The sequence below is a fragment of the Erpetoichthys calabaricus genome, chromosome 5, assembly GCF_900747795.2.
Source record: "Erpetoichthys calabaricus chromosome 5, fErpCal1.3, whole genome shotgun sequence".
Lineage (NCBI taxonomy): Eukaryota > Metazoa > Chordata > Cladistia > Polypteriformes > Polypteridae > Erpetoichthys > Erpetoichthys calabaricus.
In genome coordinates, this window is record NC_041398.2 from 15,281,563 (window position 1) to 15,309,378 (window position 27,816).

Consider the following 27,816-nt stretch of genomic DNA (forward strand, 5'->3'; position numbering starts at 1 on the left):
GTGTTAAAAAAATCAAGCTCTAGGCCGCCTTCCACCATAACGTCTTCATTCATCCAGCCCTTCTTGTTCACTGAGCCCTCAATACCCTTGGGTAGTTTTTCCAGTGGCATTGTCACCTCTGTGGCACAGCTTTATGCAAGTTGCCACGCAAGCTAGAACAACCGTAAAACTTGTCCGCTCGTGACCTGTGGCAGTTACTGATATGGTCTTTTTACCAACCTTATCGACAGAATATCCATCTGCATCGGGACCTCGTCCATGATGATGACGTCATCCGGTGTTACAGTTGTGCTTGAAAGTTTGTGAACCCTTTAGAATTTTCTAGATTTCTGCATAAATATGACCTAAAACATCATCAGAGTTTCACTCAAGTCCTAAAAGTAGATAAAGAGAAACCAGTTAAACAAATGAGACAAAAATATTATACTTGGTCATTTATTTATTGAGGAAAATGATCAAATATTCCATATTTGTGAGTGGCAAAAGTATGTGACCCTCTAGGATTATCAGTTAGCTTGAATGTGAAATTCGAGTCGGGTGTTTTCAATCAATGGGATGACAATCAGGTGTGAGTGGGCACCCCGTGTTTTGATCTATCAAAGTCTGCTCTTCACATCACGTTTGTGGAAGTGTATCATGGCACGAACAAAGGAGATTTCTGAGGACCTCACAAAAAGAGTTGTTGATGCTCATCAGGCTGGAAAAGATTACAAAACCATCTCTAAAGAGTTTGGACTCCACCAATCCACAGTCAGACAGATTGTGTACAAATGGAGGACATTCAAGACCATTGTTACCCTCCCCAGGAGTGGTCGACCCACAAAGATCACTCCAAGAGCAAGGCGTGTAATAGTCGGCGAGGTCACAAAGGACCCCCAGGGTAACTTCTAAGCAACTGAAGGCCTCTGTCACATTGGCTAATGTTCATGAGTCCACCATCAGGAGAACACTGAACAACAATAGTGTGTATGGCAGGGTTACAAGGAGAAAGCCACCGCTCTCCAAAAAAAAACATTGCTGCTCGTCTGCAGTTTGCTAAAGATCACGTGGAGAAACCAGAAGGTTATTGGAAGAATGTTTTGTGGATGGATGAGACCAAAATAGAACTTTTTGGTTTAAATGAAAAGCGTTATGTTTGGAGAAAGGAAAACACTGCATGCCAGCATAAAAACCTTATCCCATCTGTGACACATGGTGGTGGCAGTATCACGGTTTGGGCCTGTTTTGCTGCCTCTGGGCCAGGACGGCTTGCCTTCGTTGATGGAACAATGAATTCTGAATTGTATCAGAGAATTCTAAAGGAAAATGTCAGGACATCTGTCCATGAACTGAATCTCAAAGAGAAGGTGGGTCATGCAGCAAGACAACGACCCTAAGCACACAAGTCGTTCTACCAAAGAATGGTGAAAGAAGAATAAAGTGAATGTTTAGGAATGGCCAAGTCAAAGTCCTGACCTTAATCCAATCGAAATGTTGTGGAAGGACCTGAAGGGAGCAGTTCATGTGAGGAAACCCACCAACATCCCAGAGTTGAAGCTGTTCTGTACGGAGGAATGGGCGAAAATTCCTGCAAGTTGGTGTGCAGGACTGATCAACAGTTACTGGAAACATTTAGTTGTAGTTATTGCTGCAAAGGGGGGTCACGCCAGATACTGAAAGCAAAGGTTCACCTACTTTTGCCACTCACAGATATGGAATATTTGCTCATTTTCCTCAATAAATAAATGACCAAGTATAATATTTTTGTCTCATTTGTTTAACTGGTTTCTCTTTATCTACTTTTAGGACTTGAGTGAAAATCTGATGATGTTTTAGGTCAGATTTATGCAGAAATCTAGAAAATTCTTAAGGGTTCACAAACTTTCAAGCCCAAATGTAGTTTCAGTGTCTCGATTTCCTTGCCGACAAACTCTCTCTAAAACTGTCAAGTTTCTTCTCCCAGTCGTCTGGCAGTCTCTGTCCCACCGTCGTTCTGGCTCGGATAGATCGACCATTTCATTTCATGAAGTGAGAAACCCAATTATGACCCCCTTTGAAGTCTTCAATTGCCATTTCAGTCGCAATTCCTCCGGCCTTCAACTTGATGGCCATTGTCGAAACCATCCGATTTGTTCTCACGCCACACGAGAATCCAGTCTTTAAGTCGCTCCTCCAAGTTTGGCCATTTTGCTTCCCTTGTACGACTTGCACGCCTACGTGGTGGAAGCGTACGCTAAGCTTCCTCATCTTTTTGCCAGTTTCTCACTTGTTTTTCATCCACTTCAAAGTGCCATCCAGCTGCACGATTGCGGTTTTCTTTCGCGAAAGCAACGACCTGGAGCTAAAATTCTTGCGTTACGGCATGATATCAGTAAGTGCAAAATGTTATCAATTAAATTGTTCATGCTCAACTATAATGTCACTATATAGTTGCAAATGCCTACGGGGCGTGCCAAATTAGATGCTTTTACTTCAGATTGGTAAATTCAGTAATGCCGTGGCTAATAACATGGGGTGGCTTATCTTAGAGTTTTAAAATATTAATGAGCATTTTCTGCGGCTTACAGAATGGGGCGGCTTTTCGTGGGGGATTTACAGTATATCTTTACTTTGACAAATTGTGTTATCAGTCTTTAACCACAAAGCCCACTATGTGAAGGTACTCATCAAGACTTCAGGAGTTCCAGATAGTTACATTTCAGTCCTTCCTTTCAGTCTACTTGTTCAGCACTTCTACAGTGTGAATTTTTCACGTAGCCATTAAGAGATCTATGAGAAACACTTCACCCATTCAGAACAGCCTTAAGGCTTCTTACCAATATGGTTTCTTTTATGATTATCAAGTCCACTGGTGTTTGGGAATCGTTTACCACACACAGTACAATAAAGCATGTCTCCACTGTGGATTCTTAAATGGCCATGGAAATTACATAAAAGTGAGAATCCTTTATCACATTAACATCAGCAACAAGGTTTTTCTTCAGCATGATCATGAAAAAATGATTCTGAAGGCTGATTTTATGGGAAGGTCATCTGCCACCTTCACAACTGCAGAAAAGTGCAAATTCCCATGTGGTTCTGAAGGCTTTTCTTAGGTAAGAACTTTTCAGAAAAACATTATGGCTTCCCTCCAGTGTGAAATTGTTTATTCTGCTGAAGAGAGCTACTGTCAGTAAATTGTTTGCCACATTCAGAGTAGCAATATTACTTTCTCCAAATGTTCTTGGTGTGCTTACTCTCAAACCAGGAGTGAGCCCCTTTCTTTTGGAAGGGTTGTCTTTTTCTTCTCTCCTGTATGAATTATTTTGTGCTTTTGAAGATGGCTACTTCTGGAGAATCTTTTTCCACATTCAAAACAACCGTATGGTTTTTCTCCAGTATGAACGAGTGTATGTTGATGAAGATTGCTACTGGCAGTGAATCGTTTGCCACATTCAGAACAGACATAGGGCCTGTCTCCTGTATGAATTCTTTTGTGCTTGTGAAGATTACTACTCTCGGTGAATCGTTTGCCACATTCAGCACAGCCATAGGGCTTTTCTCCAGTGTGGATTCTTTTATGTCTTTGGAGGGCGCTGCTGTAATAAAATTCTTTGCCACATTCAGAGCAGCAATGAGGTTTTTCTCCAGCGTGAATTCTTATGTGCCTCTCAAGCCTTCCCCTATGGAGGAATTTTTTTGCCACACCCAGAACAGCAATACGGCTTTGGTATTGTGTGAATCAAAGTTTGATCTTTACCGTCAGATTGGTTTGTAAGAGTAGGTCCGCACTCTTGGCCAGCACTCAAAGCCTCTTGGTCAGCGTTATGACCTTGTTGTTGGTCAGTGTTGATGGATCCTCTCACAGGAAAAGAACTGCATGGGACAGAGTCGGCTGTCAAATGCTCCGATCCTCTTGTTGATTTCTTTGCCTTCTCCTTGTCCTGTTTGTGTCGCAGTCTGCACTGAAGAGAGGGTCGAGCGAATGGAGATGGGGAGAAGCTGGAATGCTGTTGGAAATCTGCAAATGATACAAGCAGTTTAGTTAAATGTTTTAAAATGAATAAAAGTTTAACACAACATAGGTGGCGCATGGGTTGGTGTTTCTGCCTCACCAGTCAGTTCCACTCAGAAGTGTGCTCATGAAATTGAAACTTAACTGAGTAAGCCCCTTCAAGGCACTCCATAAGCTTGCTCCATTATACATGTTTGTACCCCCCAACCATACTCTTAGATCATTCACATCATCCCTCATGCATACCGATCACCATGGGTTCCAGGGCATTTTGTCATGCTGCTCCTTGTCTCTGGAACTCTTTACCACAAAACATTTGGGACATTGATTCCATGCCCATTTGTAAATCTAGTCTTAAGACTCACTTATTTAGATTAGCTTACACTATATGACCTTGGGCTGTATTCTTATTTGCTTTGTTAATTTTCAGTTTCATAGATATACAGTGCCCTCCACTATTATTGGCACCCCTTGTCAAAATGAGTTTAAAAAAAAAAAAAAAATCACTTTGTTTCTGGAGAACCGTCATCTTGCACCGAGAAAGAAAAAAAAACCCAGAAACATCGGACTTTTAATTGACAGGATAAACAAAGCCCTCATCAAGAAATCAAAATTTAGAACAAAAACCACCCTTGGTAAAGGAATGGGAACCAATGGAACTGCAGCGTGTTTCCCATTTAAACTGGCCCGTGTTACGTTGATTGGAGTGTTTAGCTGAACTTTTCAGCTGAAATTAAAGTCTTCCTGATGAACTGGGACACAAATGTGAGGAGACACAGAACCAGATCTCCTGAGCCAACCATCATCACAGCAAAGAAAAGAGAAGACTCAATCCAAATGACTGAGAAGTGTGTTGCCCTTCATAACTCAGGGAATGGTTATAAATGGCGCCAAGTCTAGGCCTAGAACTCTTTGTAGAACTGTTCATAAACTTCTCCAACCCCCTCCTCTAGCATGATGCCCCAATACAGCTGAACAGTGTCAGGCTTTCTTACATTTCTTTAATACCAAAATTGATCAAATCTATCACAGTTTCCCCTCCACACCACAGTCACTCGCTCATTTTGATCTGCCATCTCTGTCATCAAGACTCGCTTGTTTTTTGCCATCTTTGAACTTATTAATAAGTCTAATGCCTCCTCCTGTCTGCTTGATCCTGTCCCCCACTTCTCTGCTTAAGACATGCTCATCCATCATTAGTATTCCTATTGCCTCATCGGTAAATGCACGTTTCAGTTCAGGTTCTGTCCCTACTGCCCACAAAACTGCTGCAACTACCCCAATCCTTAAAAAATCTGACCGGGACCCTTCTTCTCTCTCCAGTTACAGGCCTCTTATCTCTAATCTCCCTTTTTTGGCTAAGGTGGTGGAACGTGTGGTTGCTACACGACTCCATGCTTTTCTTGTAGATAATACACTCTATGAGCCTTTTCAGCCACAGCCCAGCACTGAGACAGCTCTTCTCCATGTACTCAATGATCTTCTCCGGTCTGCAGATTGTGGTTCACTTAATGATCTCCTCCTTCTTGACTTAAGGGCAGCATTTGACACCGTTAATCATGAAATCCTCCTGTCACGTCTCTCTGCTGTAGGCATCTCTGGCTTATCCCTTCAATGGCTCACATCTTATCTTTCTAATAGGCAACAGTTTGTCACACTCCACCTCACCTTGTGTCACGTGGTGTCCCTCAGGGTTCAGTCCGTGGGCCATTACTTTTTCTACTTTATATCCTTCCTTTGGGTCAGATTATTCGTGGACATGGCCTTAACTTCCACTGTTATGGAGATGATATCCAGTTAGATCTTAGTGCAGACTCGTCTCCCAGCACACTCACTGACTCTATCACTGGATCTTAAACTATGGATGGAAAAATCACTCTCTCAAACTTAATGCCAATAAAACTGAAATGTTACTGGTAGGTTCAAACTCCCAACTTCTCTGTTTCTGTTGATGGTCCACTTGTCAAATCTGCTCCTGTTGTCAGAAATCTTGGTGTTTTGTTTGATTCATCACTTAACTTTGAGTTACACACCAGGGGCCTCATGTATAAACGGTGTGTACGCACAGAAATGTTGTGTAAGAACATTTACACGCTCAAATCGCGATGTATAAAACCTAAACGTATAAAACCTAAACTTGGCGTAAAGCCATGCACATTTCCATGGTAGCTCATACCCTGTCGTACGCAAGTTCTCCGCTCGGTTTTATAGACTGGCGGCACCCAGCGTCAAAGCAATGCTACTGTCCCTGTGTGGTCTCCCATTCTTTTTTAGATGCACATTCCTGACGCGGCTTTATAAATACACTGAAATTAACCGCATATTGTTTAATAGTGTAATGCATCTGATTGTAATTAACCTGTAACAATATAATTGTCCACAGAATGGCCAAACTATTCTAAATACCATAACTGCTTTAACGTTGTTACTCTCACTGCACCTTCATCTTCTTCTGTCAGCTGCTCCCGTTAGGTGTTTCCACAGCAGATCATCTTTTTCCATATTACTCTCACTGCACCACTCGGAGTATTTATATCACTGTATTTGAGTGTGAAACACAGCAGCAGCTGATCGGAAAGAGAATTATCAGTATACAGCATCAAGCAAATGCTGCCTCAGCCAGTCTATTTGAACTGCTCTCATGTGGCAAACACTTCACAGCCTTTCCTGTTCGGACCTCGCGGTTCACAAACAGTTTCATCCCAAGAACTCTAAACGCACTCAATCAGTCCATCAAGTGCTCCTTGTAGAACTGTTTGTATTTGCAAGTTACCGTGAGGTAATTGTACTTAGGATACAGTTATAATATTGCACAACCTGAGCCACTCTATAAAGCGCATATTTACATATGATGACGATATCATTTTTAAGATGAAATGCAGCAAAATATATTTATTATACAGATAAAACTTTAACTAAACGGTGCCGCAGCGCTAGCTAGTTCACAGATTGTTCCTGCCTTGCGCTGTATTCTTGCTGGTGCTGACGTGACACTGGAAGGATAGATGGATAGAATAATTAAACATGTACTACGAAGATATTTCGATGTTCTTTAAAAGTTTTGAAGAATCGGCGTTCTGAGCTTACAGATGGCTTAACGTCTATTACAGAGCTGATTGTGTGGCGATTGGGTATTTGGAGAAAAGGAAGGACAGGAATTGGGGGTTAGTACGTTTGAAAGAGACAGTACTTCTGTAATAAATTATTTCATCGAAGGTCGCGCATGGCGCAGCAAGCATCTTGCTGTAAGACATGAACAATCACTGCGCCACCGTGTTCCCATGTTTAATAACATGCTTTAACTCATATCATCATGAAAATGATATCACGTCTACTTCTCAGTATTTTAATTATTCAGAGAGCTGTAATATCACGAATGTAATGGATTCTGTGTCCTGTTGGAGGAAGAGCATGTAGTGATTCACACATAGAGCACATAGAAGATCAAATACACAACAAAGCATTTAACGTGCTACTTTAGTTACAATGGGATTTGAGAAACCAGTAAATTAAATGATTTTAAGATGAAGTTTATGATGTTCTACTTTAATGCCAAAATAAACTATGTGATTAAAGTGGAAATTTCGAGATTAAAGTTGACATTTCGTGTTTTTTCCACACTGTGTGCCTATTTGTTTTCTCTGTACCCTAATAAGCTTTCATGTGATACTCAGACAGGGGTGGGGTACGACTTGCCTTTTCACGCCGACTTTGATATCTGACAACTTCTTTTTTATTTCAGGCACTGTGCGACTTTGTGAACTTGAGCTTTCGAGTTTCTCCGACACGCTATGTCACTCGATCAACTTCCTTTTGTTGTTTATTCCACTGTTTAAACCAACAAATAGTACGTTTTTCTTTGCCTCCACTTGGTATTCGCTGAAATTCTTCTATTTTGCCCCCCATGCTTTTCCCATTGTCTTTCACAGAAGGCTGATCTTAAGGGCTATTTATATTGATTGGCATATTCAAAGAGGCGTAATTCTGGGAGGAGCTGGGGCGGGGCAGCAGGCGCGTGCACATGCGTTACTTTTAATGCTGATCGGGATTTATGTAGTGGAAGAACATGGAAGTTGGCTAACGCACAGATTTATGCATCTGGATTTTTCTGTGCGTACGCACATTTCGAATTTTGTGTGTACGTCGTGTTATAGTGCGAATTCTACGCACATCGTTATGCATGAGGCCCCAGGTCTCTTTCCAAAATTTCATTCTATCATCTCCGTCACATTGCCCGCCTCTGTCCATTTCTGTCCTTGCCTGATGCTCCATTTCGTATTGATTACTGTAATTACCTCTTCATTGGCCTCCCTGCAAAATCTATACAGAGAGGCTACAGTACATTCAGAACTCCACAGCCACACAAAGTGTTTTGCTCACATCTACCCTGTCCTCTCCCCAACCTTCACTGGTTACCGGTTCCATCAAGGATTAAATTCAAGATTCTGCTTCTCACCTTCAAAGCCCTCCTCTACCTCACTCAGCTCCTTACACACCTTGTCGCTCTCTCTGGTCCATCCATCCATCCAGCTATATCCTAACATCAGGGTCACGGGGGTCTGCTGGAGCCAATCCCAGCCAACATAGGGCGCAAGGCAGGAAACAAACCCCAGGCAGGGTGCCAGCCCACTGCAGGGCACACACACACACACACACACACACTAGGGACAATTCAGGATCGCCAATGCACCCAAGTACCCGGAGGAAACCCACACAGACACGGGGAGAACATGCAAACTCCACGCAGAGAGGACCCGGGAAGCGAACCCGGGTCTCCTAACTGCGAGGCAGCAATGCTACCCACTGTGCCGCCCTCTCTCAGGTCCTCAAGCAGTAATCTCCTTACTGTTCCACACAACAGACTCTCCATCTTGGCAGGGTAGCTCCTTCAGTGCTATGGCCCCTCAACTCTGGAACTTTCTTCCTCAGTCTCTCTGAGTTTGCTCCTTTTTCTGCACTTTTAAATCGCAACTGAAAACTTTCCTCTTCTACAAACTTTTATCTGTGTAATTTTTTTTTTTTTTTTTACTCTGTATGTAAAGTGACTCAATAAATGTAACCTATTATTATTATTATTATTATTATAAAAAAAAAAAAGCTACTCGCCTGAAAATGTCCATTTCTACAGTTAGGGCAATAATACTTAAAAAAAAAAAAAAGTGGTCATCAACTGCAACTGTGACAAACTTGCCTGGAAGAGGATCCCCAGTTTATTTGATCCCCACATACAGTGAGAAGGATGGTAAGAGAGGATCACTGATGTTGGGGAATTGTAAGAAAAAGTCAACTTCTGGGATAATCGAGTCTCCAGATCCCTCCCCTCAAACCCCCCATCAGTCATGGGCATCTCCATGCCAACAGATTAACTTGGAAGGGATGCCAGAAAGAAGCCTTTGCGGTCAAGTTATCCACAAACGAAAGTGCCTGGAGTTTTGTAAAACTTTACCACAACTTTGGTTGGACCCGTGTTCTATGAAGCAAAAATTTGGCAACAAACAAGCAAAGAGGGTTGGGTGTAAAAAGAAGGATGGCTATAATGAGAAGAACGTGTGAATGATGGTGGAGGCTCTGAGATGTTGTGGGTCTTTTTCTCCTCCAAAGGCCCTGGAAACCTGGTTAGGGTATGTGGCATCATGGATTCCATAAAATATCACGAGATTTTAAAATCAAAACCTGCCAGAAAATTAAAACGGGGTCGTCATTGGAGCTTCCAGCAGGATAATGAACCGAAACACACGTCCAAATCAACCCTGCAATGGTCAACTGAGCACCCAATGAAAAGTTCTGCCACGTGTTATCTCAACCCCCTGACCATTGAAAAACCTGTGGAGTGAGAAGAAGAGGGGAGCACACAGGAGGGGGCCGAAGACCCCCTGGAGAGATTATGGAAAGAAGAATGGTGGGCCCAGATGCCACGCTCAGTATTATCCAACCTATTAAAAAGGTTACAAGAGAACTGTTACATTGGCAAAAATGCAGGGGGGGCCGGGTGTGGACCTGTGATATTAGGACAACCGGCTAACCCAATCGGTTGCTGTTAGACAAGAATACAGTGGCAAGAATCCAAGCCGAAAAAGGTCATCTGAGCACATCACACCAGTTTTAGCGTTGTTACATTTCTTACCCGTGTCTTTTAAACTTGACTTTAACTCAGAAACAGGGGATGCACAAACCAGTGTGATTCTTCATGGTGGTCCCAAGCCTGGATCAATGGGGAGGGTTACTTCAGGAAGGGCATCCAGTGTAAAATTTTGCCAAATCAATATGTGGACAACAATCCAAATTTCCATACCGGATCAGTAGAGCCCCGGGTTAACAACGACCGCCAACAGGGTGCTGGCAGAAATGGGGTACTGTTGGGTGAAGGTGAAGGAGGAGAAGGAGAAGGAGAAGAGGGGGGTGACATGTCCGGAGGCAGGAGGAAAATAAAGAGAGTGGAACTGAGGGTAGGAACTTTGAATGTTGGCAGTATGACTGGTAAGGAGAGAGAGTTAGCAGATATGATGGAGAGAAGGAAGGTTGATATATTGTGAGTACAAGAGACTAAATGGAAGGGGAGTAAGGCCAGGTGGATCAGAGGTGGATTCAAATTGTTCTGACATCGTATGGATGGGAGGAGAAATGGAGTAGGAGTTATTCTGAAGGAAAAGCATGTCAAGAGTGTTTTGGAGGTGAAAAGACTGTCAGACAGAGTGAGGATTATGAAGCTGGAAATTAGAGGTGTGATGATGAATGTTGTTAGTGCATATGCACCTCAAGTTGGGTGTGCAATGGATGAGAAAGAAGATTTCTAGAGTGAGTTGGATGAAGAGATGAACAGTGTACCCAAGGGACAGAAAGTGGTGATTGGAGTGAATTTCAATGGACATGTTGGTGAAGGGAACAGTGGAGACGAGAAGGTGATGGGTAGGTATGGTGTCAAGGAGAGGAATGAAGAAGGTCAGAGGATAGTGGATTTTGCCAAAAGGATGGACATGGCTGTGGTGAATACGTATTTTAAGAAGAGGGAGGAACATAGAGTTATGTACAAGAGTGGAGGAAGATGCACACAGGTAGATGACTTCCTATGCAGAAGAGTCAATCTGAAGGAGATTGAAGACTGCAAAGTGGTGGCAGGGGAAAGTGCAGTTAAGCAGCATATGATGGTGGTCTGTAGGATGACATTGGAGATCAAGAAGAGGAAGAGAGTGAGGGCAGAGCCAAGGATCAAATGGTGGAAATTGAATAAGGAAGACTGCAAGGTTGAGTTTAGGGAGGAGGTGAGATAGGCACTGGGTGGTAGTGAAGAGTCACCAGACAGCAGATTTAGTAAGGGTGACACCAAGAAGGGTGCTTGGTGTGACATCTGGACAGAGGAAGAAGGAAAAGGAAACCTGCTGGTGGAATGAGGAAATACAGGAAAGAATACAGAGGAAGAAGATGGCAAAGAAGAAGTGGGATAGTCAGAGAGATTCAGAAAGTAGACAAGAGTACAAGGAGATAAGGCGCAAGGTGAAGAGAGAGGTGGTGAAGGCGAAAGAAAAGGTGTATGATGAGTTGTATGAGAGGTTGGACACTAAGGAGGGAGAAAAGGACCGGTGGGCTACAGAGAGGGGCCGAGCTGGGAAAGATGTGCAGCAGGTTAGGGTGATAAAGGATAAAGATGGAAACAAGTGAGGAGAGTGTGATGAGCAGATGGAAAGAGTACTTTGAGAAACTGATGAATGAAGAGAACGAGAGAGAGAGAAGAGGTTGGATGATGTGGAGATAGTGAATCGGGAAGTGCAACGGATTAGCAAGGAGGAAGTAAGGACAGCGATGAAGAGGATGAAGAATGGAAAGCCGTTGGTCCAGATAACATACCTGTGGAAGCATGGAGGTGTTTAGGAGAGATGGCAGTGGAGTTTATAACCTGATTGTTTAATGGAGTCTTGGAAAGTGAGAGGATGATGAGGAGTGGAGAAGAAGTGTACTGGTGCCGATATTTAAGAATAAGGGGGATGTGCAGGACTGTAGTAACTACAGGGGGATAAAACTGATGAGCCACAGCATGAAGATATGGGATTGAGTAGTGGAAGGTCAGTTAAGAAGTGAGGTGATGACTAGTGAGCAGCAGGATGGTTTCATGCCAAGAAAGAGCACCAGAGATGTGATGTTTGCTCGGAGGTTGTTGATGGAGAAGTTTAGAGAAGGCCAGAAGGAGTTCCATTGCGTCTTTGTGGACCTGGAGAAAGAATATGACAGGGTGACTGAGAGGAGCTGTGGTATTGTATGAGGAAGTCAGGAGTGGCAGAGAAGTATGTAAGAGTGGTACAGGATATGTAAGAGGGAAGTGTGACCGTGGTGAGGTCTGTGGTAGGAGTGACGGAGGTGGGATTACATCAGGGATCGGCTCTGAGCCCTTTCTTATTGTCAATGGTGATGGACAGGATGACAGACGAGATTAGACAGGAGTCCCCGTGGACTGTGATGTTTGCTGATGACATTGTGATCTGTAGTGAGAGTAGGGAGCAGGTTTAGGAGACCCTGGAGAGATGGAGATATGAGAGGAGAGGAATGAAGGTCAGTAGGACTACCAAGACAGAATACATGTGTGTGAATGAGAGGGAGGTCAGTGGAATGGTGAGGATGAGGGAGTAGAGCTGGCGAAGGTGGATGAGTTTAAATACTTGGGATCAACAGTGCAGAGTAATGGGGATTGTGGAAGAGAATTAAAGAAGAGAGTGCAGACCAAGGTTATTATAGTTTTGCCTTTTATATTAGATTTTATTTGTAAATTTTTTCTGTCCTTACTTGGAAATTCAGTTTAGTTTTAGTTTTTCTTCATCGTGTATTTTTAGTTTCGTTTTTATTTTACAAAGACATTTCTATTTTATTTTTATATCTATTAGTTTCAGTTTCAGTTTTAGTAATAATGGCATGGAGCGCCTACGGAGTTTAATTTTGTGTCACAATCAGACAGAACTGTACACTTAACAGCTTTGGATACAAGTTCAATGTTAGTGGAAGCTTACTGCACTGCCTGCTTTTCTATCTGTTTTTTTTTTTTGCCGGATAAAAACAAGCACAATCAATACTAGATACTGAATATGAACAATTTTACACAATTTTATAAATTTAAAAATATTTTCTCATGAAAATCACGGGGTCTTAGGAAGAACAGGGCTCTTAGACTTGAATCAGTGTGCAGACCCCACCTAGCTGTATTAAGGGAAACAAAGAACAACAAGCATGTAGTGTCAAGGTTAGGGGCAGTGAGTCTTGAGTAGCCCACCATAAAGGACAGTAAACCCATAATGAGCAGAGTAAGAGCAGGTAATAGGAGTACGGACAGGCACAAAACAACAGAGACCGCATCTGAGATTAAGAACAACATATACATTATCTAAACCTGTTTATCCAGGGAAGGATTACAGGAAACCTGGAGCCTACCCAAGCAGGTTTTGATGTAAGGCAGGAAAACTCCCTGGTATGCAATATGTATGATAAGGCTGATGTTAAGAACAAAAAGAATATGATATTTCAACTATCTATTTTGAGAGAGAGAGAGAGAGAAACATTGAAAAAGGGAGACAAATATTTTAAAATATAATTCTGCTAATGGATTACTTTCACAATATCAGGTATTTTGAGTTGTGAATATGAACTATCCATCCATCCAGTTTCCAACCCGCTGAATCCGAACACAGGGTCACGGGGGTCTGCTGGAGCCAATCCCAGCCAACACAGGGCACAAGGCAGGAACCAATCCTGGGCAGGGTGCCAACCCACCGCAGGAATATGAACTAAAAAAGATAAATTAATAAATTTAGAATAAATACAAAAACCCATTAGTATGTTTAGTTTTTCATCACTTGACAGACTCTCTTCACCTACCTACCTTTGTTTGTGTCGCTTCGTTGTTAAATGATGTTTTTAAAGCAAAAGTGATTGGTCAGCAACAATATGCTGATCTCGTATGATGACCTAGTCAGTCTCGATCAGCGCCGTTTAATTTTCAAAAACCGGGAGTGGCCTCCCCTCGACTTTCTTGTATACACAGATATGGAGATGGATATATGAGGAGTAAACCGCAAGACAAGGATTATATTTTTATATTATGTACATTAAGGAACCATCAACAACAAATCAAATGAAATTAATATATAGAACAATTATTATAAAAGTAAAGTTGAATAAATCGGACTCTGCAGCTGAATGAATAAAAAAAAAAAAAAAATGAGTATGTGTTCAGGTAAAGTACCACTTCTGGGTGATGGATTTGGCCCAAAAGTTAATACAGATCTACAATTGTGGTGTAACAACCACATGCCGAATTTCATCCATCTATCCAGTTGCGTTTTTGAGTTATTGTGTTTACACACACACACACACAATTCCAAAAAATGGTATTTTTGGACTCTTAGAGGTCTACAACGTAAAGAATCATCAAAATACCGAGGTCAAATTTTTTCATGATTACTATACTTTCTCTAAACTATGTATACGAGAAAGTAAAAACGATTTCTCCTGAGCGGAGTGGCAGGTGAATTGCTGTCAACAAAAAGCAGACACCTGAGAAATGAACTGAAACGTTACTCACTCGTGATTTTCTGTTCATATGGTAAACGTTTTGTTGAGCAGCACATTCTGATTTCAGCCTTCTGAATTCCATCTTGATATACAACAAGCGTAAAGAAAGGCGGCACGTAATTCACTTTCTAATTTACACGCTTTAGGCACCCGCACTCAGCCTGCTCTGTCACCGCAAATGCTGTGTCATATGAAAAAGTTTGGGACCCCCTCTCAGCCTGCATAATAATTGACTCTCCTTTCAACAGTAAAGATGACAGTGGTCTGTCTTTCATTTCCTATGAACATGAGTACTGCAGTGTTTTCCGAACAAAGACCTTTAGTGACGCAGTATTTAGTTGTATGAAACTAAATCAAATGTGAAAAACTGGCTGTGCACAAATGTGTGTCCCCTTGTCATGTCACTGATATGAATGCCTGTCACTGTTCAATGCTGATTACTTACAACACCAAATTGGTTGGATGAGCTTGTTAAGCCTTGAACTTCATAGCCCGGTGTGTCCAATCCTCAGATATAAAGGTATTTAAGGTGGTCAATTACAAGTTGTGCTTCCTTCCCTTTGACTCTCCTCTGAAGAGTGACAGACAGCATGGGATCCTCAAAGCAACTCTCCAAAGACCTGAAAACAAAGATTGTCGAGTCTCCTGGTTTAGGGGAAGGCTACAAAAAGCCATCTCAGAGATTTAAACTGTCTGTTTCAACTGTAAGGAATGGAATCAGGAAATGGAAGACCACAGGCACAGTTGCTGTTAAACCCAGCAGGTCTGGCAGGCCAAGAAAAATACAGGAGCGGCATATGAGCAGGATTGTGAGAATGGTTACAGACAACCCACAGATCACCTCCACAGACCTGCAAGAACATCTGGCTGCAGATGGTGTATCTGTACATCGTTCTACAATTCAGTGCAATTTGCACAAAGAACATCTGTATGGCAGGGTGATGAGAAAGAAGCCCTTTCTGCACTCACGCCACAAACAGAGTCACTTGTCGTATGCCAGTGCTCATTTAGACAAGCCAGATTCATTTTGGCCTGATGAGACAAAAATGGAGTTATTTGGTCAGAACAAAAAGTGCTTTGCATGGCAGAAGAAGAACACCGCATTCAAAGAAAAACACCTGCTACCTCCTGTCAAATTTGGTGGAGGTTCCATCACGCTGTGGGGCTGTGTGGCTAGTTCAGGGACTGGGGCCCTTGTTAAAGGTGAAGGTCGGATGAATTCAAACCAATATCAACAAATTCTTCAGGATAATGTTCAAGCATCAGTCACAAAGTTGAAGTTACTCAGGGGTTGGATATTCCAACAAGACAATGAATCAAAACACAGTTCGAAATCTACAAAGGCATTCATGCAGAGGGTGAAGTACAATGTTCTGGAATGGCCGTCACAGTCCCCTGACTTGAAGATCATTGAAAATCTATGGGATGATTTGAAGCAAGCTGTCCATCAAATTGAACTGGAGAGATTTTGTATGAAGAATGGTCAACAATACCTCCATCCAGAATCAGACACTCATCAGAGCCTATAGGAGGACAACGTCTAGAGGCTGTTAGTTGAGCCTCCTTTTCAAATCTAAGTATTGATGTCATATTTCTGTTGGGGTGCCCACAATTAGGCACCTGTCTAATTTTGTTATGATGCATGTTGCATATTTTCTTTTAATCCAATAAACTTAATGTCACTGCTGAAATCCTACTGTCTCCATAAGGCATGTCAGATATTAAAAGGAAGTTCAGCCAATGAGAAACAAAAATCCAAAGAATTAGGAGGGGGTCCCACACTTTTTCATATAACTAAGTGCGGAGACAGTTGAGGAGCAGTGGAGCAGCTTTAAAAATGTTGTTGTTGTTGTTGAACAGGGTCAGTTGACTTGGAGCTTTCAACAGATTTCCACCCATGACACATCCATGAGCTCAATCTGACAATGTCTGTCTGCGTGCGTGTGCCCGGCTATGGGCATGAAGAGTTAAAAATAGGGAAAGTGTGCAAAATTATTTGAACAAGCAAAAAAGACAGAAGGAGAATGATTTAGAGTCTCATACGCTTAACTGTGCTTTGTGTACACATTTGTGCTGTAGGTGTATCACATTTGAGGAAATACAGCGGGGGAAAATAAGCATTGAAAGTGTTAACGTTTTTACTATTGGGGCTACTGACATGAAATTTTCCCCAGATGTCAGTAACAACCCAAGTAATCCACACATAGAAAGACATCCAAACCAATAAGTGATGTGTAAGGACACAGGGAATGAGTATTGAACACGTGAAGAAAAGGAGGTGTAGAAAGACCTGGAAAGCCAAAAAAAAAAAAAATCAGCTCACGTCTGTCAATCCTGAGAGCTCCCCGTCAGTGCCAATGAATCTCAGCTATTTAGACCTAATTGATGGTTTCTCATCCCGAAGGGTCTCATGATGGGTAAAAGCACAGAGCTCTCTCTGGACCTTCACAAGCACACTGATGGCATTGGTGACAGACGGACTTCTAAACTTCTGAATGGTCCAGTGAGCACCATGGGGGCTGTAATCTGCAAGTGGAAAGAAGAAGATTTCTATCAAAAGAAGAATGAGAAGAGCCAAGGACCACATGCTGAGAGCTTCAGAAAGACCTGGAATGAGCAGGTCCAGGAGGTAATGCACTCCATCGCCATGGCCTCTCTGCAAGCTCACCACGATGAAGAAGAAGCACATTGTAAGTTTGCTGCACAAAATGTGGAGAAGCCAATGAAATAACTGGCAGAATTAAGTTTGGTCAGATATGAGACAACAATGGAACTCATAGGATGTCATTGGTTGAGAAATGGCGCTGCACATCACCCCAAAGACACCACAGCAAGAGTGAAATCTGGAGGGGGGAACATCATGGTGTGTGGGGGGGCTGGCAGACTTCATAAAACTAAAGGAAGGACGAATGGAGAAATGTAGTGGGACATTCTTGAGGAGAATCTGCTGCCATCCACCAGGATGCTGGACATTTCGGCAAGACGAGGATCTCAAACACAAAGCCAAGGAAACTCTCAGCTGGTTTCATAAAAATCAAGAAGCTGCTAGAATGGTCCAGTCAGTCAGTCAGCCGACTTGAATCCAATTGGAAAGAACTGAAGATCAGAGTTCATAGAAGAGGCCCTCTGGAACCTTCCAGATTTGAAGAGAGTTTGGGCCAAAATCCCACCTGAGCAATGCATGTGACTCGTTTCTCCATCCAGGAGGCATCTTGAAGCTGTCAGCACCAACAAGGGCTTTCCTACTAAGAATTAAATACATTTCAGTCAGCGTGTTCAATCCTCAGTCCTGGTGTCATTCCACTTTATCACACATCACTTATTGGTTTTGAATTCTTTGTATGTGTAGATTACTTGGGTCATTACCGACATCTGGGGAAAATGTCACGTCAACAGCCCCATTAGAAATATATTGACTGATGTGTCAGATGTTTTATATATGTACTGTGGGGAAAATAAATATTTCCCTACAATGATCCAGTGCTAAAACCACAGCTTTATCTAAGGAGAGGCGTATGTTGGACACGGTTTGCATTCACCCACACACCTCCAGTTCACCAGTTACTCGCCATTCACTCAACCAGGTGCTCTCTACTCGAATTCAATCAAAACACATGTCAAACAGCCACAAGGAGAAGGTGTCAATGCCCTCGCTTTCACTTTCTTGTATGTTTTTACCCCATTACTTACTTATTCCAACACTCCCAGCTGACTGCTGCTCTTCCGCTTCTTCCCTCCCGTTCCTTTCACTGCTTTTTTCTTCCAACTCAGACAACTCCGTTTTCAATTCCACAGAGCTCTGATGGGTAGCCGGCTGTCCCGTATCGGTGAACCAGGGCTGCAGACTGGAACGAGACCCTTCATGAGCACCTCGCCCCCTTTCATGGTTGTGTGGGTCAAGGCTAATGGACGCATCTTTCAAATCCTCAACTTTAACTTCCACGATCTCCCCCTTGATCTCCACCCCGTTCACAAGTGAAACACTCTCTTCGAAGTCCTCCAGCTTCACACGCACCTCCTCTGCTGCACCCCACTCACACTCCTCTTTTTTAATGTGGGCCAGTTGTTGATCCATGACATCCCCTGTGGGAGAGGCCACGTGCCGTGAGAAACTCTTGTCTCTCTTTCCACGAGTGTCTGCTCTTCTCTTCTAAGGTTTCCTTCTCACGTGGACCGCCCTGACCTGGAGACCATTAGACACCTCACTGCAGGGCTATGTGAACAGGAAAAAGAAACAAAGAATAACTAGAGTACAGTTCTTTTTACAAACACAGAACACTGAAAGGTAAGTTTTATACGAGAAATTTTAATTGCTGGGAAACCCCTCTATGTGAACACAAGAAGCCCTCAGCAGATCTGGATTGAAAAGCTACTTTTTTGGAAGTTGTGTGCGTCTTTTTGCTCTCAGTTATTAAGTCCACTGTTTGTACTTTGTCAAACACTTTCCTTTCTTTAGTTCTGACCCTGCTAAAAAGGTGTAAAATTGCTGTCATTATTATGATTATTACTATTATGATTGTCTTAATTAATGACAATTAAAAACAAGCAGACACCCGGGCAAACACCACTGCATCGTGAAAGGTTGCAACTACTTTAGCGTTAGAGCCGCTAATTAGTAAATAATGGAGTAAAGAAACGATTACAACACCTGGAAAAGTTGAATGAAAATTAAGATCAAAATATTTTTAATAATAATAATAAAATAAAAAAAAAAAAATTGCATGTAACTGCTTACTATATTAATTAAGCAAACTGTTATATTGTTTCCCAGATTCTGTGTTTTAGGAACAATATAGAAATTGTTATAATTTCTAGAAATTAGAAAACTAAGTTTGGTAAAAAATATTATTACATACATATATACATCATATCTTCTTCTATAATACGCTGCCGTGGCTGTTCGTTTGTCTGTCCAGGATTTTAAATCACCTGTAGCTCGCAAACCGTTTCACCTATTGACTTGAAATTTGGTACACATATAGTACGTCACGTCTACTATCTGCTTTCAGGGTGATGACTTTATTACTCTTCTTATTTATTTATTTTTTTTATTTTATTGTAGAATCAACTCTCGGCATCGCGCAACAGGGCAGCAGTGCGGCGCAAGCATATGGGCGTCATTCTCATTCCCTACCACCTTCGCTAATCATTCCTGAGGCAGATTGAAGACTTAAGTGCCAGATTAAGAGAAAAATTAAAGAAAACGCACTAAGTAATTGCAACACAAAAACTAACAATCAGTTAAAATGCAAAAAGATGCCGACGAAAGAAGAGAAGCAGCGGGCTGCTAGGGTGGAGTAAAGAGAAGAGCTGCTCAGGAAGCAGCAAGCGCATCAACATCTGAGCAAACGAATGGTAAATGTACAGAGAAAGAGGACGAATACTAGGAATGATCATGTCAAGTATATTCACTGCACGTTATTGTGCAGTGCGCCGTTACTAGTGTGTATATATATATATATATATATATATATATATATATATATATATATATATATATATATATATATATATATATATATATCCTTATATATATATATACACACACACACAAACACACAGTCATGGCCGAAATTATCGGCACCCCTGGAATTTTCCCAGAAAGTTGTTGCAATTACAAATGTTTTGGTATACATGTTTATTTCCTTTATGTGCATTGGAACAACACAAAAAAACAGAGAAACAAAGCCAAATCTGACATCATGTCACACAGAAATCCAAAAATGGGGTGGCCAAAATTATTGGAACCTTTTCAAAATTGTGTAAATCATTTTATTTCAAGAATATGATGCTCATATGAACTCACCTGTGGCAAGAAACAGGTGCTGGCAATACAGCAATCACACCTGAAGCCAGTTAAAATGGACAAAATTTGACTCAACCTTTCTGTTGTGTTGTCTGAGTGTGCCACACTAAACATGGAGAACAGAAAGAAGAGCAGAGAATTGTCTGAGGACTTGAGAACAAAAATTTTGGAAAAATATCAACAATCTCAAGGCTACAAGTCCATCTCCAGAGATCTTCATGTTCCTTTGTCCACTGTGCGCAACATACTCAAGAAGTTCATAACACCTGGCACAGTAGCTAATCTCCCTGGACGTGGATGGAAGAGAACAATTGATAAAAGACTGCAACGAAGGATAGTCCGAATGGTGGATAAACAACCCCAATCAACTTCAAAACATATTCAAGCTGTTTTGCAGACTCAGGGTGCAACAGTGTCAGCTCGAACTATCTGAATGAAATGAAACGCTATGGCAGGAGAACCAGGAGGACCCCACTGCTGACACAGAAACATAAAAAAGCCAGACTGGAGTTTGCCAAAATGTACATGAAGCCAAAATCCTTCTGGGTGAACGTCTTGTGGACAGACGAGACCAAGGTAGAGCTTTCTGGTAAAGCTCATCATTCTACTGTTTACAGAAAACGGAATGAGGCCTACGAAGAAAAGAACACAGTGCCTACAGTCAAACATGGTGGAGGTTCTAAGATGTTTTGGGGATGTTTAGCTGCCTCTGCCACTGGATGACTTGACTGTGTGCAAGGCATCATGAAATCTGAAGACTACCAAAAGATATCGGGGCGCAATGTAGGGCCCAGTGTCAGAAAGCTGGGTCTGTGTCAGAGGTCATGAGTGTTCCAGCAGGACAATGACCCCAAACATACCTCTAAAAGCACCCAGAAATTGTTGAAGACAAAGCACTGGAGAGTTCTGAAGTGGCCAGCAATGAGTCCGGATCTAAATCCGATTGAACACTTATGGAGAGATCTCAAAATTGCTGCCCTTCAAATCTGAGAGACCTTGAGCAGTTTGCAAAAGAAGAGTGGTCCGAAATTGCAGTTGAGAGGTGTAACAAGCTTGTTGATGGTTAGAGGAAGCGCTTGATTTCAGTTATTTTTTCCAAAGGGCGTGCAACCAAATATTAAGTAGAGGGTGCCAATAATTTTGTCCAGCCAGGTTTTTGAGTTTTGTGTGACATGATGTCAGATTTGGCTTTTTTTCTCTGTTTTTTTGTTGTTCCAATGCATATAAAGGAAATAAACATGTGGATACCAAAACATCTGGGAGAAATGGTGCCTCTAGCACTGACGTCCGAGGTTCGATTCCCCGAGAGGGGGGTGCAGTGAGCGTGTACGCCTGGTGAGCCCAGAATTAGGGTGAAACACGTGTCGCGTACTCTTTGCATTATTTGACAGTAAACTATTTCAACCATTCTATGATCTGCTTCTCACAACTGAGGGCACTGTGGCTGATGTTAGCAGACTTGCTGGCCAACCACAAGCGTTACCTGGTAGGTAACCACCCATACAATCAGATTGTGACACAGACTACGAATGCAATGAATATATTATATATATATATATATATACACACACACACACAAACACACGTGTATGTATGTATGTAACATTTATATTGTCAGACACTAGGGGTCACCGTTGCCCCTCTCAACCCAACAGACAGACATGCTGAACACAGGGTAAAATCACCAAGAAGGTTTTTAATTATTTTTCTTCTTGTTGTAGTGCCCTGAAGCACTTCTGCCACCGTAAACAGGGAATACAATAATAATAAATACCATCAAGCAACACAAATCTCGGCTCCACTCCTCCCAGTAAGCTCTGTCCTACTTCTTCCCAACTCCGGTTCACTTGCTGGGTTTCCAACAGTCCTTTTTATAGTCCTTGACCCGGAAGTGCTTCCCCTCTTCCGTCCATGTGACCTTCCCGCACTTCCGGGTCAGATGGAGAAGTTGAGTTTTCTGTCAGCCCGGACATATTTCAGAACTTCTGTACCCAGTGACCCTGTAGTACTTCCGGGCTATAGAAAAGATAAAAGTCTCCAAGTCGCCTGAAATGTCTCCTGGAGGCATGCACAGCATCCAGCAGGGCTGAGGAGCCAAACTCCAAATCCCATGGTACCCTGTGGGACTCCGAGGCACCGCTATGCTGTAGGAACATCGCCATCTGGTGTCTTGGGGGAAGGCAGTGTCCCTCCATAGCTGCTTTCTCCCATCTTTCACCTCTTTGGGCATCCCGGCAGGAGCAGCCGGCCATATATATATTTTTTTTTACTAAACTTAGTTTTCTAATTTCTATATTGTTCCCAAAACACAGAATCTGGGAAATAACAGTTCACTTAATAAGCCCAGGAGTCCAATAAAAAACAGAAGCAGGTTGGAACAAAAACCAGCAGCCACAGGGGGTCCCCAGGACTGAGTTTAAGAACCTCTGCATCTCTACATATAAAAGGCAAAGCCCTCACTGACTCATCACTAATTCTCCCACTTTCCATATAGTTCAGTCAGCCAGACTCTTAAAAAAAATTAAAAAAAGGTGGGCATTGACTTCACACAAGATTGCTTCTGTACGTTGCATGCTCAAGAGTGAGCTCAGCAGGTCATTTTAGAGCCCCAGTACTGCAAAAGATATCCTTATGTCCGAAAAATGTGCATTTCTCATACACAACATTTACAATCAGAAATTAAACTCTTTACAATCACCAACTTCACTCTCAATACTAAAATAAGCCCACGACAATTACATGGACAATCATGTTACGTTATTTTTAAAATGTTTCCTTTTCTTTATCAGAACTTCTTTAACACACTACTTCTCTGCTGCGAAGTGCGGGTATTTTGCTAGTTAGACATACAGTGCATGCAGAAAGTATTCCCAGCGCATCACTTTTTCCACATTTTATGTTACAGCCTTATTCCAAAATGGATTAAATTCATTTTTTTCTTCAGAATTCTACACACAACACCCCATAATGACAACGTGAAAAAAGTTTACTTGAGGTTTTTGCAAATTTATTAAAAATAAACAAATTGAGAAAGCACATGTCCATAAGTATTCACAGCCTTTGCCATGAAGCTCCAAATTGAGTTCAGGTCCATCCTATTTCCCCTGATCATCCTTGAGATGTTTCTGCAGCTTCATTGGAGTCCACCTGTGGTAAATTCAGTTGACTGGACCTGATTTGGAAAGGCACACACCTGTCTATAGAAGGTCCCACAGTTGACAGTTCTGGTCAGAGCACAAACCAAGCATGAAGTCAAAGGAATTGTCTGTAGACCTCCGAGACAGGATTGTCTCCAGGCACAAATCTGGGGAAGGTTACAGAAAAATTTCTGCTGCTTTGAAGGTCCCAATGAGCACAGTGGCCTCCATCATCCGTAAGTGGAAGAAGTTCGAAACCACCAGGACTCTTCCTAGAGCTGGCCGGCCATCTAAACTGAGCAATCGGGGGAGAAGGGCCTTAGTCAGGGAGGTGACCAAGAACCCGACAGTCAGTCTGTCAGAGCTCCAGAGGTCCTCTGTGGAGAGAGGAGAACCTTCCAGAAGGACAATCATCTCTACAGCAATCCACCAATCAGGCCTGTATGGTAGAGTGGCCAGACGGAAGCCACTCCTTAGTAAAAGGCACATGGCAGCCCGCCTGGAGTTTGCCAAAAGGCACCTGAAGGACTCTCAGACCATGACAAAGAAAATTCTCTGGTCTGATGAGACAAAGATTGAACTCCTTGGTGTGAATGCCAGGTGTCGTGTTTGGAGGAAACCAGGCACCGCTCATCACCAGGCCAATACCATCCCTACAGTGAAGCATGGTGGTGGCAGCATCATGACGTGGGGATGTTTTTCAGCGGCAGTAACTGGGAGACTAGTCAGGATAAAGGGAAAGATGACTGCAGCAATGTACAGAGACATCCTGGATGAAAACCTGCTCCAGAGCGCTCTTGACCTCAGACTGGGGCGACCGTTCATCTTTCAGCAGGACAACGACCCTAAGCACACAGCCAAGATATCAAAGGAGTGGCTTCAGGACAACTCTGTGAATGTCCTTGAGTGGCCCAGCCAGAGCCCAGACTTGAATCCGATTGAACATCTCTGGAGAGATCTTAAAATGGCTGTGCACCGACGCTTCCCATCCAACCTGATGGAGCTTGAGAGGTGCTGCAAAGAGGAATGGGCGAAACTGGCCAAGGATAGGTGTGCCAAGCTTGTGGCATCATATTCAACAAGACTTGAGGCTGGAATTGCTGTCAAAGGTGCATCAACAAAGTATTGAGCAAAGGCTGTGAATACTTATGGACATGGGATTTCTCAGTTTTTTTTATTTTTAATGAATTTGCAAAAACCTCAAGTAAACTTTTTTCACGTTGTCATTATGGGGTGTTGTGTGTAATAATAAATAATAATTCATTACATTTATATAGCGCTTTTCTCAGTACTCAAAGCGCTATCCACACAGGGAGGAACCGGGAAGCGAACCCACAATCTTCCACAGGCTCCTTACTGCAAAGCAGCAGCACTACCACTGCGCCACCTGTGAGGAATTCTGAGGAAAAAAATTAATTTAATCCATTTTGGAATAAGGCTGTAACATAACAAAAAGTGGAAAAAGTGATGCGCTGTACATAAATGAAAGACCTGTGTGTATGTATGGAGCAGTCCCCTCTGCTCACGCTCAACTACAGCCACTAGATGGCGCAAGCATGCACGTTTAAAATTTCCTCTTCTCACTACGAAAGCTGCGCAACAATGACGCCGTGCTAATGACACCCATGAAGAGACACAACATCGAAAGGAAGCAACAACGTGCAAGTTAAACGCCTCAGCAGCGGAGGGCAAGGCTTCAGGTTTTCACTGAAAGCTTTGTATATGGAGGTATTTTCTCGAGATAAAGATGAACAGCACTCATATGTCAGTGATATGACTAAGATATGGTATCGGCAGGGTCTTCGGAATACCGAAGGGGCAGCAAGCAGAGGTGGGTCTACGTCCTCTGCCCAGGGTCAGCCAACGCCTCTCCAAGTTCACAAATATAGTAAAACTGACTGCCAGAGAGCCTTCGGGTTGTTTTTTTGTCCCAAACACCCCACGCAGAGAGTCAGTCATCACCCAACCCGCTATATCCTAACTACAGGGTCACGGGGGTCTGCTGGAGCCAATCCCAGCCAACACAGGGCACAAGGCAGGAACAAATCCAGGGCCCCAGCCCACCGCAGGGCTAGGGACAATTCAGAACCACCAATAAACTAAAACCTGCATGTTCTCCCCGTGTCTGTGTGGGTTTCCTTTCTCACGATTTTACCTTTAACACGAGGAACGTTTCCATCTTGGTTATCGAGAATATAAAAGGCGCAAGCTGTTCAAGTTTACGGCCATCTTCTTGTGCAAACCATTCCAATATGACAGGTAATCTTACTTTTTGTGTGTGTGTGTAACATGAATAGATGAAGAAATTAATGTTTATAATGTCTGTCAGTTCGTCATTTTCTAACCCACGTGGTCCTGAACAGGGTCGCGGGGGGTGGGATCCTGTCCACAAGGCAGGAACAAATCCTGAACGGACACTTGAACACACACATTTCTACACGAAATGCCAGAATAAAGCTGTTTAAGTGACCGGCGCTGCTGACACCCTGCCTGCCGTCACTCCATCCGCCTTTACAGACGAGTCGAGCCGCTTCAGGCGCCTCAAAACTTGGAGATCCACCGACTTAAACTACGAGTTCAAAACGTTTTTATTTGATCCTTTAACAAACATTACTTTATAAAGCATTAAAACGTATTAGTTGTCCTACTTTTTTTTTATTATGTCACAGCCACGCGCCCCTGCATCCTATTAGATCCCCCTGTTTATTACCGCGCATTAACCGGGCTCTGTCCGCACATCTTCTCGGCATTTCCTCCCCTGCTCTGTTCGTATTGCAAACGCTCCTCGGGAGAAAGTTCTTGTGAAACTTAAAAGTCTCGGATTTTTTTTTTTTTTTTTTTTGTGAATTGCTCCGCAGAGTAAAGTCGGGAGAAATGAGGAGTACGGACCGGGCGGGCGGGCGAGCGGCTTACACGGCTGACTGGAGCCACGGGGGATTTGAGGGTAGCATCGAACGGGACTTGTGCAGACAGTTGCGAATTTCCTTCTCACTCCCCTCCTCTCTTTCTTCCTTTTTTTTTTATCTTCCTCTCTCCTCATTCGCCGCCCACACGCTTGCTTTTCCGTCTTCCCGACATTCCTGCCCCGTCCTGCTGCTCTGTCGTCTCCCACCCGATATTCCGTCCCCGACTCGATGATCTCGCTACTTACCGACATCCTGTCTGTTCACCTCACTTTTTTCTATCACCCTTCATCTCTGACGTGAACTCAACCGTCTCTTGTGTGTGTCGGCGCAGCCCGCCAGCGGAATTAAACAAAGAAAAAAACAATACGAATCATCAACGAGCGACAAAAAAAAGTGATCTGAATCGGGTCAACGCTGCCATCTACTGGACGGAGGGAGATTCCTCGTACAAATTCAAATTTCTCCATCTATTCATCATCCTGCCCACTATATCCTAACTACTACAGGGTCACGGGGGTCTGCTGGAGCCAATCCCAGCCAACACAGGGCGCAAGGCAGGAAACATAACCTGGGCAGGGTGCCAGCCCACCACAGGGCGTGCGCGCACACACACACACACTTGGGACAATTTAGGATCGCCAATGCACCTAACCTGCATGTCTTTGGACTGTGGGAGGAAATCCATGCAGATGTAACCGGTCTCCACCGCTCGCGCCATACCGCTGCGTCCTGGCCTTTGGATTCGGTTAACCCTTAAAGCTTCTGCGTTGTGATTTATATGCAACGTGCCATTAAAAACCGCCACGAAAGAATACTGCAAACACCGTTTAGTTCTTGATGTTTTCTCTTTTTTTATTAATGGTCTGAAATATTACACAGAGAGCATAAAAAGTGACAAGTCAAGCTCTGTGATTCCTCCTCCTCTCACAGTAACACAACGAATACTGAGCAATCTAAAGTAAGGAGACTGTGGAAGATTGTGGGTTCGCTTCCCGGTTCCTCCCTGTGTGGATAGCGCTTTGAGTACTGAGAAAAGCGCTATATAAATGTAATGAATTATTAATTATTATTATTATTGTAACCATGCATAGCTCAATATACAAATAAAAAAAAAATAACATACCTGAAATATTAAACAGAGTACATAAAAAGTGACAATTCAAGCTCTGTGATTCCTTCTATTAACAAAAGAAAACCACGTGGAAAGGCTGTTGAATGCTCACATTAACACATGACCAAAATTAATAGAAAAGCATTCAAAACATTTCAAAACAACAACTGTATACAATAAAAATCATATTACAATTACTGTCATATACAAAAAAATGAACTCAAACAATTTAAAATAATTAAATTAATTTTACCATACAGAAAATAACAGCGTGCTTACCTCCTCTCACAGTAACATAACGAATACTGGGAGAGACGCACACGGATGACGTA

General features: G+C 42.7%; 2 protein-coding genes across 2 annotated transcripts in view; both read right to left on the bottom strand.

The window, feature by feature from the left end:
• Window positions 1-2,760: 2,760 nt before the first annotated feature.
• The window catches only part of LOC127527822 (zinc finger protein 345-like), a 34,531-nt gene continuing 9,475 nt past the window's right edge, over window positions 2,761-27,816 (bottom strand). The window contains exon 4 of the mRNA XM_051927715.1: window positions 2,761-3,635. Within this exon, the coding sequence (XP_051783675.1) occupies window positions 3,218-3,635 (418 nt within the window). The 3' untranslated portion in view covers window positions 2,761-3,217. The remainder of the gene's footprint in view (window positions 3,636-27,816) is intronic.
• LOC114641549 (uncharacterized) lies at window positions 3,628-26,733 on the bottom strand. The gene is made up of 3 exons (XM_028790584.2): window positions 26,656-26,733; window positions 18,215-18,737; window positions 3,628-3,979 (listed from the first exon to the last, which is right to left on the bottom strand). Exons 2-3 carry the CDS (start codon window positions 18,597-18,599, stop codon window positions 3,642-3,644), a joined length of 723 nt encoding a protein of 240 aa, XP_028646417.2. The 5' UTR covers window positions 18,600-18,737; window positions 26,656-26,733; the 3' UTR covers window positions 3,628-3,641.